The sequence below is a fragment of the Pan troglodytes genome, chromosome 9 (genome assembly GCF_028858775.2).
Source record: "Pan troglodytes isolate AG18354 chromosome 9, NHGRI_mPanTro3-v2.0_pri, whole genome shotgun sequence".
Taxonomy (NCBI): domain Eukaryota; kingdom Metazoa; phylum Chordata; class Mammalia; order Primates; family Hominidae; genus Pan; species Pan troglodytes.
In genome coordinates, this window is record NC_072407.2 from 14,173,254 (window position 1) to 14,189,239 (window position 15,986).

At 35.3% G+C, this 15,986-nt stretch overlaps 1 protein-coding gene across 7 annotated transcripts in view; it reads right to left on the reverse strand.

The window, feature by feature from the left end:
• Window positions 1-15,986, reverse strand: part of SBF2 (SET binding factor 2) — a 516,757-nt gene that overhangs the window by 244,007 nt on the left and 256,764 nt on the right. For all 7 annotated transcript variants that reach the window (XR_010147145.1, XR_010147144.1, XR_010147143.1 and 4 more), the window contains 3 exons: window positions 13,306-13,428; window positions 12,026-12,136; window positions 10,713-10,818 (listed from right to left, as the gene is read on the reverse strand). Coding sequence is in view for 4 of the 7 variants with exons in the window: in XM_016920369.4 (XP_016775858.4) it covers window positions 10,713-10,818; window positions 12,026-12,136; window positions 13,306-13,428 (340 nt within the window). In the remaining 3 variants the exon portion in view is untranslated. The remainder of the gene's footprint in view (window positions 1-10,712; window positions 10,819-12,025; window positions 12,137-13,305; window positions 13,429-15,986) is intronic.

Here is a 15,986-nt window from a genome sequence, read left to right on the forward strand (position 1 = left end):
GTAAAAAGTGTGGTAAATTGGGCATCTGAAAGGAGGTGTAGTTTAGTCCTTATGAACACAGACTCAACCCCCTGAGTATGACATGAATTAAATATATTTTACACACACAAATAGAGCTTAGCAATGTGGGAGACTAAATGTAAGAAGTCAATTACCAAACACATATGACTAAAAATAATTCAAATACGTAAAAGGCCAATTCAACCAAAACTGTGTAAAAAGGTGCAGCATCTTTACTTCCTTCTTGAACATTCTAATTGTTTTTCTAGCTCTGAGGTAATAACATCAAATTTTTCCAACCTTCAATGACCCAAATTCCTAGATTATGTCTGTTCTGCTTGACTTGGTTTTTATCTACTTTTAATTCTAAATTTAAGAATTAGGAAGCAAAAGGAGCCTTGTGAGTAGAGCAGCAAGCAGTGGGGAAGAAGAACAGAGAATAACTGGAGAATTATGCAAGGAACAAATAAGAGGGAACTGTCCTGGCAGAAACAACTCTTTTAATTCAAACTTCCTCCTTTCTTTTCCCCTTTCTTCCCTTCTGCCACTATTACATTATTACTGAACTACTGAGATATATCATCGATCATAAAATTCTAGGGATGGATATAAAGAAATATGAGACAGGCTCTTAGGAGCTCACAGTTCAGTGAAGACGAAAGACTGGTAAATAAATGGTTAAAACATAAAATAATAGAGCTATGTATCAAATGTTACAGAGCACAGGAAAAAAAAAGGTACTTCATCCTGCCACCATTTGGAAGCTATGTACTTAAATGTTGGAGTAGCCATATTTTATAAAAATATTAACCACTAAAATGCTGAAAGAGCAAACAGAAATTTTAGACAAGAGAACTTTGTGACAAGGAAGAACGATACCTAATGACTCTCTTGCCTTAGAGCATTTACATTCTTTATAGATAATTCAATGCAAAGATAGAGCTATTTAATATTAGCATCTAAGTGCCAAAAAAGGACAATGGGCAGGACAGTTTTGAACCAGGATCCTTCTGAACTTTCCTCAGATTATATCATGTAGCAACTACTTTCTTCACATGTGATTTGAGCAAGCATAGTACACCAGTCAACAAGGACTCAATCGGTCAATGACTATATTTTTACAATGGTTTCTTTATAGAACTAGCATAAATATTTAATTTTTAATTTTCAAATGAAAAGCAATCAGTTTCTTAATAACATTCTGACTATTTCCCAAAACCCTGTTCTCAGGCTTCACCAAACCTCTTACTATTCCATGAAGGCCTTTCATAATTTCCTATAATGCTAAATATGCTGCTTCTTCTAGAATGCCCTTATTCTACTTTTCTAGCAAGTAAGAGTTTGCTCTTGGTATCTCTATTATTGTGCTAATTATATTCTACTATAGTTTTAAAACGATACCTGTTTTTCCATTAGGCTAAAAGTACATCTGGGGTAAGAGCTGTGATTTGTTCATCTTTATATCCCCAGTGACTAACTCAGGAGCTGGCACATAATAATGGCTTTGTAAACATTTTGTGAAAAAAAAACATACTTCTAGCATCATATAAGCAGAAGGGCATTACGGGAACTTTCTTATAGACTCCCATGCCATTTATTAGAAGAAATTACATTGGAACAGTTTTCGTTAGAGATCCTTAGGCCTCTGAAGGTAAGTACATGGTACACGTGGTAAGCAGTTTCTTCAGAAAAGTGCCCCAGAGTGGGCTAGCAAGGAGATTTAATTTGCTTCAAATCCCCAAAGAACATAGCTGATATTCAACTGTCAAAAAATAATTAATCATAGATATAGTAAAATAGGGCACAAGATGCCATTATTAGTAATAGTTTAAAATCTTGTGTACTCAAATTTGCAAACTATGTTTTTATGATAGGAGAGGAAATATATTTTCTTTAAATTTTTTTTTAACCCTGATAAGTTTGTTGTTGGGACAGACCCTTATGACAAAAGACAGATTAATATGAGAAAACTAAGCAAGCTTCCTTCAAGGTCAAACACTGAAAAAAAAAAGACTACTTCATTTTTTCCCCTTATAAGTGAGAATAAGATTAAAACAAGTAATAATGCTATATGAATAAGCTGAGAAAACTAAGACAGAAACATGATCTGAGGCCCTAGATGCTGATCATTTCAGTAAAAAGGACAAAAATCATCCTACAATTGATGCATTAATTGGATGGTTCAGCAATTTGCCAATCAGTATTTTCTTTTAAAGAAAACATTTTTACACATCCTAAGCTTTCATTTTTACCTCTGGCATCTTTTCAACTTTATGTTTTAGGAACGTAAGTTATTTTTAAGGCTCCTACAAATGTTCTTATTGTTATAGTAGATATTCAGATAGACATAAGCAGAGCAGGAGAACCTCCTTCCCCTGCCCAACCCCAACCAGGAACGTCAGGCGACCATCAGGTGATGGTCAGGTAAGTTGTTAAACTCTCTCTCTAAAATAATAATTGGTCACAGTGGTGCCAGGGAAGGGCAGTTTCCCAAGATAGAAATACCTGAAACTGGTGATCAGCAGCTTCCTGGTAAGAGCTCAGGAGTTGGGTGAGTGGGCTCACGCAGGTGCATTAAGAGGCAAAATGGCAGAGTTTAACTGCTCTATGACCTTCCTCTAGGAACACTGGATTGGTAAAGAAAAAATGCCTAAAGTGAGCATGTGTACAACTCCAGTAAACACACTGCACGTGAAGCCCCTCCCAGGTGCTAGCAGGCCACTGTGTATGCAGAGAGCCTACCTCAAGGGAAGAATCGGGAGGAGAAATGCAACCACCCAGAAGCATGCCAACCTATAAAATCCCAAGTCGAAAAGCCAAACCGTGCACTTGCTCTCTCAAGTTGGCCGCTTGGCCCAATTCCAAGTGTACTTTTACTTCCTTTTGTTCTAGCTCTAAAGCTTTTTAATAAACTTTCACTCCTGCTCTAAAACTTGCCTTGGTCTCTCACTCTGCCTTAGGCCCCTTGGCTGAATTTTTTCTTCTGAGGAGGCAACAATTTTTGCTGCAGACTCCTATGGGTTCACTGCCAGTAACATTATCACTTCAAAAATAATCACATAGTATTACAGAGAGAAGTTTTTCCAGGGAAAGACAAAAGTGAGACTACCAAAGGTTTTCCATTAAAGCATTTTAAAACTGAAACAACTTGCTGAATAGCAAGGAATGGCTACAGTCAACATTTTAATAACTTTTAAGTACAAAGAAAGAATAATATTTGTAAGACAAACTGAACAAAAACTTTAAGAACTTTAAAAAAAAAACCCTATATTTAATATCAGAGATCATCGATGGAGACATACTGACCCATCAATAGCTAATAAAAAACTGGCCAAAGTTAAACATGGACAAGTAAAAAGAAAGCATGCATAGAAAAAGGTACAAACACAAATGATACAAGATTAATGTGGTTTAACTGTGGAAACAAAGTGTTGATAGCTGATGGCCCAGGATCATTTTAGTCAGTTTTCAAAAATGTCTATTAAAGAGTATACTGTGAAAACTGTTGGATACATATTCTAAAACTAGTACATGTTCTAGTAAAATCCAAATTACAGGTGAACAGACATGACAAAAGATGTCAAGAGCATTTTACAAGATTATTTGGGGCAGGGAGGGACACCCAAGTTTAAACGGGTATGGATTAGATTAAAATATCACAGGGTCTATAAAAACCAGTTCCTGTGAATACAAACTTATTAACATTAAAAATCCCAGCACTGTTAGTACACTTAAAACACTAATCCTCAGGTAAACAAAAATAGTTCACATAGGCTGCCAAAAAAACAAAAAAACAAAAAACCAAATAAACACAAGACAGTAAACAAGAGATGAAGGCGATTAAGAGGAAATTGTAGGGAGTGAAGCTTGGAATGGCAGAGTCCATATAATTATTTCAGAAAAACACAGAGACCTTTTAAACTGTGAAAAACAAATTCATTATCATAACAATTCTTAGAGAGAAGAACAAAGGAAATGCTATCATTACATTTAGACCTTTCACAGGAAAACTAGTCAAGGCTACAAAAGGATCTTATAGTCTTATCTGCTTCCTGTCTGTGCTTTGTAAAATCCGCTACCACCACTACCCCCAACCCAGCTCGTGAACTCTGATAATGGCCTAATATTGGCCTTTGACAAAGTCCAAACAAAATGACTGGTGATAAGAGAATGCCTTTATAAAAATTATCACCACCATGTGCTTTGGAAACAACAACTCTGCACACTGCACTGCATCTTTCTTTCTGCTTTGCTTCCTTATCTTTTCCCCATTCTTTCCCAGAAAAAAGTGAATTTACAACATGCAAGCAAAAGATAATGAAGCTGAAAATACTAGAGTAAAATAAAATAATAAAATTTGATCTTCAAATGGCCAATTATTATGTATTCCAGCACACTTCATCAGCACACAGAAAAATCTACAATATGGTTACCACTTCCTCATAGCTAGTGCATTCTTTCATTTATTCAATAAACATTGATGCCTTTTGTACCTGAGTCATTATGCCAGATATAGAGTACACAAGAATAATAAGACATGTAAGTTTTAGGAAAAACTTCTTATAAACAAATGGGAAAAAAGCATAGGATAGAATTTCTGTAACATCCCCGAAGATATTCCAGAATCAATACACATCAGCCCTGGACTGCCTACCTGTATGTAGACTTTTTGTTATGTGAGAAGGATAAAATCTGTATTTTGTTTAAATATATATTTTTAAGGTTTTAAAAATATATTAGTTATGCACATAAAGGACATAAATAATTTTACAAGTTAAAAAAATCTTTTTATTATAAAACACAGATATAGAAAACCACACAAATCAAATGTATGGCTTAATAAATTATCTTAAAAATACCACCCACATCAAGAAAGAGAACTTTGCCAGCAAAAGTAAAAGCCCCTGGAAGCCCCTTTTATGTACCCACCCCCTCGTCATAATCTCCTCTCTACTGCCAAGAGTAACTATGCTTTTATTTAATATTTATCCACTTTCCTGATTTTTTTCTATAGGCAGTTTTTATCACCCAAAAGTACATCCGTAGACACTATAGTTTAGTCTCACTCTATTAAAAAGTTGGATGTCTTTTAAATCTCTTTCAATCTCGAGGTTGAGGAACCTCTAGATTGTTAAAGAACCTGGGACATTTGACTAAGAGAGTTTCCAACAGCCTGCATTTTGGTAATTACATTCTCTTGGTGCAGTTTAATGTGTTCCTCTATTTTCTACATTTTCTGTGATCAGACTCAGGTTTAATCCCTTTGGCAAAACAATAAGTAGTGTTTGGTAAGGTTAGGCACATAATACTTGCTTGTTTTTCTTTTTGTGGTAACAGCTGTTGATACTTAGATCTTGGTTCATTGAGGATTGCAAAATGATACTCTATTTCTATCATTTCTTTCACCTTTATTAATTAGAAGACTTTCTAAAAAAGATAATTGCCCTCAACTACTATTGGTTATCATTTTTTCCTTTATTGATAAGTTCTCAAGATAAATTGTTCTTTATCATATTCTGAGGTAGGTGACAATCCCTTTTTAATATTATGAATTTATGGATCTTAAAATATTTGCTGGGTTTCAACCAACTGCAATTATTGTAATTTTTGAAGCTCAAATTCTATCATCTTAGATCAGTTGTGAGCCTCTTCAAGATGGCTCCTGAGTTCTTTTAACTAGCCTCTAACAGTAACATTTTTTCTTAATTCTCATACCATAAATTCCCCATTTTAAAGTATACAATTCAGTGGTTTTTAGTGTAGTCACGAGGTTGTACAAGCATCATTAGTATCCAATTGCAGAAGAATTTCATTCCTTATAATCACTAATCTGCTTTGCCCCTATGTGTTTGCCTATTTTGGACATTCCACATAAACACAATCATATAATATACGGTTTTTGTGCCTGGTTTCTTTTACTTAGCATGTTTCCAAGATTCACCCAGGTTGTAGCATGTATCAATACTTCATTCCATTTTACGGCTGAATAATTTTCCATTGTGCGGATATATCACAATTTGTTTATCCATTCATCAGCTGAATGACATTTGGATTGCTTCCACTTTCTGACTCTTATAAATAATGCTGCTATGAACATTCACATACAAGTTTTGGTGTGAATATATGTTTTTCATTTTTTTTAAGAATCTGATACATTTTATGTACATACTTATAAAACCATCACCACAATCAAGACTGTGTACACAAATATCATCCAGAAAGTTTCCTCATGTCCCTTTGTAATCTCGCTCTTCCTATCCACGAAACAACCAGTGACCTGTTTCCATCACCATAGATTAGACTACATTTTTTAGAACTTTAGAGAAACCGAATCATGCCGTATATAATTTTTCTGACATTTTTCATTCAAAATAATTATTTTCAGGTTAATCTATGTTGCGTGTATCAGCCATTCATTTTTCATTTAGCTTAGTAGTATTACATTGTATGAACATACCACAGATGCTTTATCCATTTCCATAATCAATTATCCTTTACCACTGGTGGACACTGAGTTTGTCTCCAGTTTTTCACTACCATAAATAAAATGGCTATGAACATTCACATACAAATATTTTTATGAACATTTTTAAACTTAAAAAAAAATAGTCAAACTGTGTTCCAAGATAGTGGTACCATTTCATATTCCTATTAGCCATGAATAAGAGGTCTAATTCATTCACATTTTTACCAGTACTCAGGGAAGCACTCTGAAGTCTCAACACAAAACGCTCCTCCCGCTTCTCGCCAAGGTTGATAAGCCTCAAGTTGTGTGCCTTCTTCCAATCACACCAAGCTGTGCAGGTCACAGCAAGCTTCTCCCCAAACCCCTTCTTTGTTCTCAGCCCCCCAGACATCCAAACTATGTCAGCTCCTGCTTGTGCTTCCAATGAGGCAACACAGAAACAAGTCCCTTAGGCAGCTTCCTCAACAGCCAGAATTTGGGATGCAAGCTCCACTCTTCCCTCCTCCCTGTACCCCCAAGCCTGAGACAGTTGAGGAAGGGGCTGATACAGGTAACATAAAATTGCTCTATTTACACATTTCAATGCTGCTATTCTCTGCTTTGTGCGAGTCTGAGGTACTGTAATTTCTTAACTAGAATCTGGAATTGTCATGTAGGGATTTTTGTCAGTAAATCTTTGTTAAATCAGTGTTTCTGTCACGGAGGGAGGGCTGGAATTTCCTATTCCTCTATCTGATTAATGTAACTCCTAAATTCTCAGTCTTGACTATTTATTTCCTTCACTATTTAAAATATAGTTATTTTAATAACTGCATCTGATAACTCTATTTGCTAGAGCCCCTGTGGTTCTTTCATATTGTCTATGGTTTCTTTTGCATTTCTTTCATATAGTTTTGGTCCTCACGTTTCTGGTTATTTTTGATTGAGTACAGGGCAGGTATATAAAAATTCATAGACAAATTGGAGGTCTAGAATGTAGTTATCTTCTTTCAGAGAGGATATACTTTTACTTCTATGAGATGGATAGACAGTAGCATCAAGAATTACCTTAATCCAACTCAAGAAACTGAAATGATTTCAAGCTGTATTGTAGTTCCCGAGGGAGCCAGTCTACTTCTGATTTACCCACTCCCAGGCTGTGGCCTTTTATGGTCTCAACTCAAATTATGAGAGCTTTATAAAAAAAAAATCCACCTTGGTAAAACTTAAATTCCAATTTTCCCTCTTCCCCATAAGATATCGATAGTACTGATCAGCTTCTCAGCCATTTCTTCCAAAATCAACAAGGGCCCTTAGGAAAAAATGGTCCCAAATGTCTGGCTCACTTCATTTTCTCCTGGATCATGGCTTGGCAATTATTTACTGGCTCTGATGCCTTCAAGCAGATGTTATTTTTATTTTATTTGTTTATTTTGGGACAGGGTTTCACTATGTCGCCCAGGCTGGAGTGAAGTGGCATGATTTGGCTCACTGCAACCTCCTCCTCCCGGGTTCAAGCGATTCTCATGCCTCAGCCTCCTGAGTAGCTGGCACTACAGGCGCCTGCCACCATGCTCCGCTACTGTTTTCTATTTTTAGTAGAGATGGGGTGTCAGCGTGTTGGCCAGGCTGGTCTCGAACAACTGCCCTAAAGTGATCCACCTGCCTTGGCCTCCCAAAGTGCTGGGATTACAGGCATGAGCCACTGTGCCTGGTCTAGCGGATGTTCTTTATATTTGTGTATCTTTTCAAGTTGTCATTGTTAAGAGGATTATTCTGAATTACACAGGCCACCATTACTGGAAGAGAGCTCCGGGTTTTAGAAATTTATACTTTATCTACAGTAGTTTTTTTTTTTTTTTCCAGTGGGAATGCTAATTGTATTGGGGGTAAAAATGCTTCTGGTACCTAAACATCGCACAAACTGCAGGATGTTTAATATCCCTGGTCCTTGACACTAAATGCTGGTTACAACCTCCTCCTCTCCTCCCCCCTCACAACTCATGGTAAAACTAAGACCATAGAGGTTTATAAGGTACTCATTAAGTTCACATTTGGAAATGTGAAATAATTTCATTTGTGTCATATCCTTCTATACCTTTTCATAGTAAACCTCTGCTCTGATTGACCCTTTAGAGGTATACAACCTTTTTTAAAGTAAAAAAGGTCAGGTGAATGGTTCTTGGCTAAAATCAATTAAGTCAATGGTTAGTAGGGACCACAGACAAGCTGCAGGTAGTCCATGAATCTACTAAATTTACTTCCAGCTGCGTGCAGTGGCTCATGCCTATAATCCCAGCTCTTTGGGAGGCCAAAGTGGGAGGACTGCTTGAGCCCAGGAGTCTGAGAACAGCCTGGGCAACATGGCGAGACCCTGTCTCTATAAAACAAAAAAATTAAAAAAATTAACTGGGTATGATTGCATGTGCCTATCATCCCAGCTACTCAAGAGGCTAAGGAGGGAAGACTGCTTGAGCCCAGGGTGTTGGGGACTGTAGTAAGCTGTGTTCATGCCACTGCATTCCAGCCTTGGTGATGACTAAGATTCTGTCTCCAAAAAAATTTTTTTTGTTAATTTCCAAAAGTTTGTGGAGGGAGAATGTAATCAACAAGATGTTCTTTGGAGACATGCCACCAGGAAGGGATTATGTACGTCATATTAGATAGATATGCATTAAATATCTATTTAATATGAAATTAAAGAAAATAGCTTTAAATACTTTAAGGCTTAACTATGCTCAGTGAGTAAAAACTTGCACTAGAAGAGAAGGGAGATGTAATTTTTTAATTGACAAAAACTATATATTTACAGTGTACAACACGATGTTTTGAAATATGTACACATTGCAGATAGGCTAAATTGAACTAATTAATACATGCATTACTTCACATACTTATTTTTTTGTGGTAAGAACACTTAAAATCCATTCTCTTAATGATGTTCAAGTATACAATACATTGTTATTAACTGTAGTCACCACGTTGCATAGTAGATATCTTGAACTTATTTCTCCTAATTGAAATTTTGTGTCTTTTGACCAAAGGGAGATATTATTTTAGAGTTGGCATGAGAAGAGGCAAATGTAGCTGGAAAGAATTACTTTGAAATTGATATCACCACTCATTTTAATTCAGATATTAGAAGACTCTATTTATATTTATACTAATCTCCTCTAAGGCTTTCTAACTTTCACTGATTGAAGTTAAAGCAGAAGTATATGGATAGGGACACTGATGAAAAGGGTGGTAAGATACAGAGCAAAACTACAAGCAAAATTCAACAAGAGACAGGAGGGAAGCAAGAGGGTAGAATTTCTGTGCAAGAAATTAAGAATTCCATGAAGAGGCAGGGTATGGACCTTAGGGAAGGGAAGACTTCAGCATAACTAGGAAAAGACAAACACAGATGGAGAGCAATGAGAGTGGGACACTCATAGGCAGGATATATAAAGGACAAGTCAGAGGTAACGTAAATGGGAATCTTTGGGCAGCCCTGGTTTGAAATATCCTCATTTTTAAGGTATATTTCTTAAATAATATAAAAGCTGTCCAATGTACAGTGGACACTTTCTAGAATCCTCCCAATCTTTCATCCTAACCATTGCCGAAAAATTGGAGATAAAGTCCTCCCATAGATGGTGGGATGAGAAGAATGAGACTCAGAGTCCCATCTGACAAGGTTTCCACAAAAGCAGTTCATCTATGGAAATGCAAAATATATCATCTATTCATCTTTTAGCATAAAGAAAATATGTCCACTTTCCTTCTATGTTAGAGTACAGTGGCACCATCATAGCTCACTGCAGTCTTGAATTCTTGGGCTCAAGTGATACATCTACCTCAGCCTCCCTAGTAGCTGAGATTTCAGGTGTGCACCAACATGCCCAGCTAATGTTTTAAAATTTTTTCTGTAGATATGGGGTCTCACTATGTGGTCCAGGTTGATCTCAAATTCCTGGGCTCAAACAATCCTCCTGCCTCGGCCTCCCAAAGTACCGTGATTACAGGCATGAGCTACCACACCCGTCCCATCCACTTTCTAAAAGTCTAACTGACCTAAGGAAAAAAGGGGCCTGAGTTAAAATTTTTAAAAAGAACGAACACTAGGTAAGATCAGGACCCACAAAATTATATATATCCTATATATAAAATATTTAATGGTTTAAAAAATATTTTCTTGATTCATGTGAGGTGATGTCGACTTAAAATAAATCCTTTAATCATAGGCTTCTACAAGATGACATTGAAAATGGGAGAAAAGACGTACCCAATTGCTGGAACAGGAGAGCCACACTAGTGCCCGTGACAGGAAGACTATCATGTAAAGGAGTCTGGATCAACTGTCTATCTCCTGCACCCAAAGAAAACAGCTTCTGCAGAATGGGAGAAACACAAACACACACACACACGATTTCAGCCATTTTTTAAAAAATAAAAATACCTTCGATGTTCATTTTTAGAGCAGACGACCATATAAGATCCAATTAACAGATACAAAGGGCAACAATGTATATCCCAAAACATTTAAGTTCTTTGTATACTTAAGTGGCATAAGAAAATTCAGTGGTTGAAAGTTGAAAATCTAGTAGAGATAAGACACAAAAATCATTGATAATCATAACTGGCTAAAAAATAATGAAATGTTAAAGTCAACAACTTTAATAAAGGCTCATAAAGCAATTCAAGTTTAGACCCATCTGTGACCAAACTCACATTAAATATTCTGCCCTTTGAGCAGAGGTAGAAGAATGAGGGAGGAGAGAGCAAGAGAGAGAGAGAAAAAAGGAGGATAAAAATTTAAGACAAAAGACAATGAGAAAGATAGAAGAGAAGTAAAAAGGCGAAGGGCAAGAAAAAGAAATGCCAATCCCACTATAAGCAGGATCCTTGTCAGACTGAAGACAATGTGATTTTTAGAAGGCTGTCCTCTTTCCCAATATTATATAAGAATAAGCAAAATAAATTATCACCTATTCATTTTTAAGGTTTAAGGAAAAAATCTATCCTTTTAAAAGCATGGTTGACCAAGAAACAATAAATAAATCATAGCAGCAGAGATTCTTATTTTTCTACTTTAGAGACAAATATGAAAATCTCAAGACATACAGAATAAATGAATCTATTAATAAGTAGTTACAATGTAACAAAGAACTGTGTTGAGAGTTTTCTTAATGTCATCTTCTAATTTTTATCACTCCAACATGTTTCAATTTAGGTTAATAAAAATGAGGTGTAACTATATACAGGAGTGAGAAAGGTAAAAGAGAACATTTAAAAGTTCAACTTAATATATTTCCAAGAAAATACAAACTGCAGTTCAAGTTACACAAAATATGACTTCTAATTATGCTATGTGAAAGATGAACCCTGTGTTAAAATTAACCTCATGACCTAAGAAAAGAATGGAATCTTGAGTGTCTAGAAAGCAGACCATGGGGACAATGCTTAACTAAAGTAGGATCTTCCTTAAAACAAAAATATTTAAAGAATTATTTCTTTCCCTTTCTCCATAAATTAAATTAACTGGAGGAGAGGGGAAGAGGAACAATCCTTCTCCACCTCTCTTTCTATTCTATTTACCTGAGACCCTCCAGCCGCTGGGACAAGGCAGGCACAAAGGTTTGCAATTAGACTTTCCAAGGAGACATTCAGGCTGTCCACATACACGGTATAGATCAAACCCAGGCAAGCCTGCAAAAAGATAAATACATGTAATTATTTCATGGAAAAAGCATTAAAAATAAATTGTTATGACATCTGCTCTAGGACGATTTCTCTTTGAACCCAGTAAAGTATATTATACAGTGAACATGGAATACATTTTAAACAGCAAAAATTAAGTTTATTAAATTTTCCTTAGAACCAGAACCTCCACATGAGCTTCTGATATGAGTTTATAGAAAGCAGAAATCCACAATTTGTAAAACAGATGTTTGTGCTCTGATAACTACTCTAGCAAATCTGTAGGGCTAATACTGTTTTTGCCTCAACTTAGTTTGTTAAACTCTAAATCTCAAGACAAAAACTTAGAAATTTTATCTTGTTTGGTGGTTCTTATAAATCCGGAATGCTTATTCTACAGAAAAATTTAACATGTGAATTGTAAGAAAGGATTGCAAAACAGAGACAAGATTGTAAGATTAACACTGAGTTCAGAAGGAAGTAGGTGGTAAAATAGACATAATGCAATCTTTATGAATCTTTCAGTATAGCAAAATTTGTGACTCTGAAAACTTAGTATTTGCTTGGAGTTACCCATTGTCATTGAAATCTTGACACTAATTTAATTCTTTTATAACACAAATAATCTCAATTTCTAGAAAAGTTTTACAGAAATTGTATCTTAGCACAAATATTTACAAATGAATAAAAATTTCCTCTTATGTTTGAAAATTCTGTTTCTAAAACAAGAAAATACCTGGAAGCAATATTTTAAGACTATTTTGACAGAAGTATGATCAGAATTGTTTGAAATCTCAAACACCCACCCTATTTACTTGAACCTGATTCCTCACAAGGTGAATATACATACATGAATTTGTTAAATCACTCATGCATTTACATTTACTACAGGTAATCAAATTATTTCTTTAGGATGTATACATTCTGGATTCAATAAATGTGGGACCTATTTTAAAACAAACACTACATCCTTAGAAGTTTTAGTAGTCACATTAACTTATTCAGGTATTTATTTCACCCAACATGAAAATATTTCTTCTGTTCATGCTAACTGTATTTCATAGATGAATTCCTAAATCAATCTAACAATATTTTCAATCCAAAGAACTTGTACCATGGTTCATTCAAGAGACTCACACAATAATACAAATTAATAATGATAACTATGTGTTCTTTACCCTAAAAATTTCTGGATAATATAATCTGGATACCAACACCAGGCTTTTGGGAGCAAACACTTCCGCAGGCTGAATTAAACCAGACACTTCTGCTCCACCTTCAATCTCTTCCTTCTTTGTTCCCTAGAAAAAGAGACACTAAAATCAACAAACAGAAGGGATTTCCTAGGTTCATAATTCACAAAAGATGAATATCACCTTAAATATAACTTATGCAAATTCAAAATTAATTATAATATAATTTTAAAAAATCAAACTACAAATAAAGAATAGACTTTAAGAGCATTCTAAAAGTAAAGTAGACAAATTATGAAGCAGGGAATACTTATTTCATTTTTGAAAAGCTCCTTAAGCTCCAGATATATAACACAACTTTATTTGAGCATTTCCTTTTTGAGTGAATCAAGGGCAAATAAGACATGCTCAAATTATTTTAAATAGTGACCCAATTAAAAATTATACTCACTTAGATGAAAAGTTAAAAAATGATATTTAAATGAAAAGTCAGTTTTCAAAAGAAGATCTGTTTTGGAAATATGACACTAATTTTCATGTTGGTTTTTCTACTTGTCTCAATCTCTCAAACAAGGATTCTAAGGCTTGCAGAATGCTTGGTGCTCAATGCTCTTGGCAGTAAAGCACAATCGGCTCTAAATTGCTTTTGTTCATAAGCAACAATGCTGATATTTTGAGAAAAGAGAACTCTGTTTCCGTTTTTGAAACAAGGTCTTGCTCTGTCGCCCAGGCTGGAGGGCAGTGGCACAATCACAGTACACTGCAGCCTCAACTTTCTGGGCGTTAGGGATCCTCCCACCTCAGCCTCCCAAGCGGTTGGAATCACAGGCACACGCCACCACGCCAGGTTAATTTTTTATATTTTGTAGAGACAGGGTCTCCCTATGTTGCCCAGCTGGTTTCAAACTCCTGAGCTCAAGTGATGCTCCTGCCTTATGCTTCCAAAGTGCTTGTTTATAGGTGTGAGCCATCATGCTTGGCTGAGAGAACATTTTTACATACAAAACTGAATTTCAGAATGTACTTAATGCCACTGAACTGAATACTTAAAAATGGCTAAATGGCAAATCTTATATACATATATTTTACTACAATAAAAAAGGCTTAAAACAATACATAAGTTTCAATAACTGAACACTGGTTAATAAACTTGAAAAAATATGATTCTCCCGCTTAACAAACCCAAAATCGTGATTCCCCTCTTTTTAATAACCTATATCCCACTGTCAACAAACCCTGATTTCTTACCTCCTCTATTGCTACCATAATGCTGTGAGCTACTATAATCTCTTGTGTGGATTACTCTAACAGCCTCCCTTCATCTCCTTTATTCTTCTTTAGCCCCACTTTGCTTCCTTGTTGCTCTTTAAACACACTGGGCATGCTCCCATCCACGGCTCTATGCGCTTCTGTGTTATTCCTTTGCCTAAATACTCTTTCCACAGATATTCTAATGACTTAGTTCCTCATCGCTTTTAAGTTTTCATTCAAGCATCTTCTGCTCTAATAAGCTTTTGCTGACAACGTTATTTAAAACTGCAATGCCCTAACACTCTCTACCCACTTTCTCTGCTTTATTTTTCTCCATGGCATTTGTTACTATCCAACATATTTATCTATTTCACTTATCTTGTTTTTTAGTTTGTCTGTCAACTGCACTAGCACATGCTCCCATAAAGGCCAGGATTTCTGTGTTGTTCAACGGTGATTTCCCAGTTCCTAAAATAAGGGCTAGGCCCATAGCAGATACTTAATATTTATTCATTGCATACATGCATTAATACATTTTCTTGGCATAGTTTTTTGAGCATTTTATCAAGGGAAGTCTTTTCCCCCCTATTCATAGAGGCCAATAATTATATTTTCTACTTCCTTTAGAGCTCATTTAGTTTCTAGTACAATGCAATATAACCAAGTATTAGATGTCTGTGGAATGTGCACATCCAAAGGGAACTATCTGTTTAGTTTTTGTATGTATGATAAAGTCCATATGCTCTTGGAAGATTTTCATTTATTACAAAGCAAAAACAAAAATTAGGTTGGTTGGTTTCTGGAATCCTTAGAAATAATAAAAATGTGATGAATATGAATTCACCAAAGATTTCCACACTTAATGAATCATATTCTTCATGGATTACTAACAAATTCAAAATGACAAAAGAATGACTAAAATTCTTGGAAGAGATAAAGCTATCCACATTTTATCAGATTGTGATAAATGCCCTAGAGTACCATTAGAAGCCAGCTAGAGTAAGTAGATAACCATTTCAAATATATGACCATTAACTAACTTTGACCAAAACACAAAATAGAATGCATTGGTCATTTCTTAAAGCTGCTCTTCAATTAAACACTCACCAAAAGGAATAGTTACTAACGAGAAAGAAAAAGGTCCAATAGAGTGAAAATCAGTATTAAGTAAAAAATAATTTTAATTTATATCACTTTTTATTACGATGTTGACTTTTCCTTTGTAAATGTGCTACAAATCCTAAAATATTCTTAGTTCTTAATTTCAGTATCTCTCCTATAAGAATGCAATGTCCTAAGTTTAGAGAAAAAATTCTTATTTCTGCTTTTAAAGCAAAAGTTACTGCTGTGATTAAACACACACACACACACACACACACACACAACAAATAAACCCCAAATTTATTAGGTAAAAT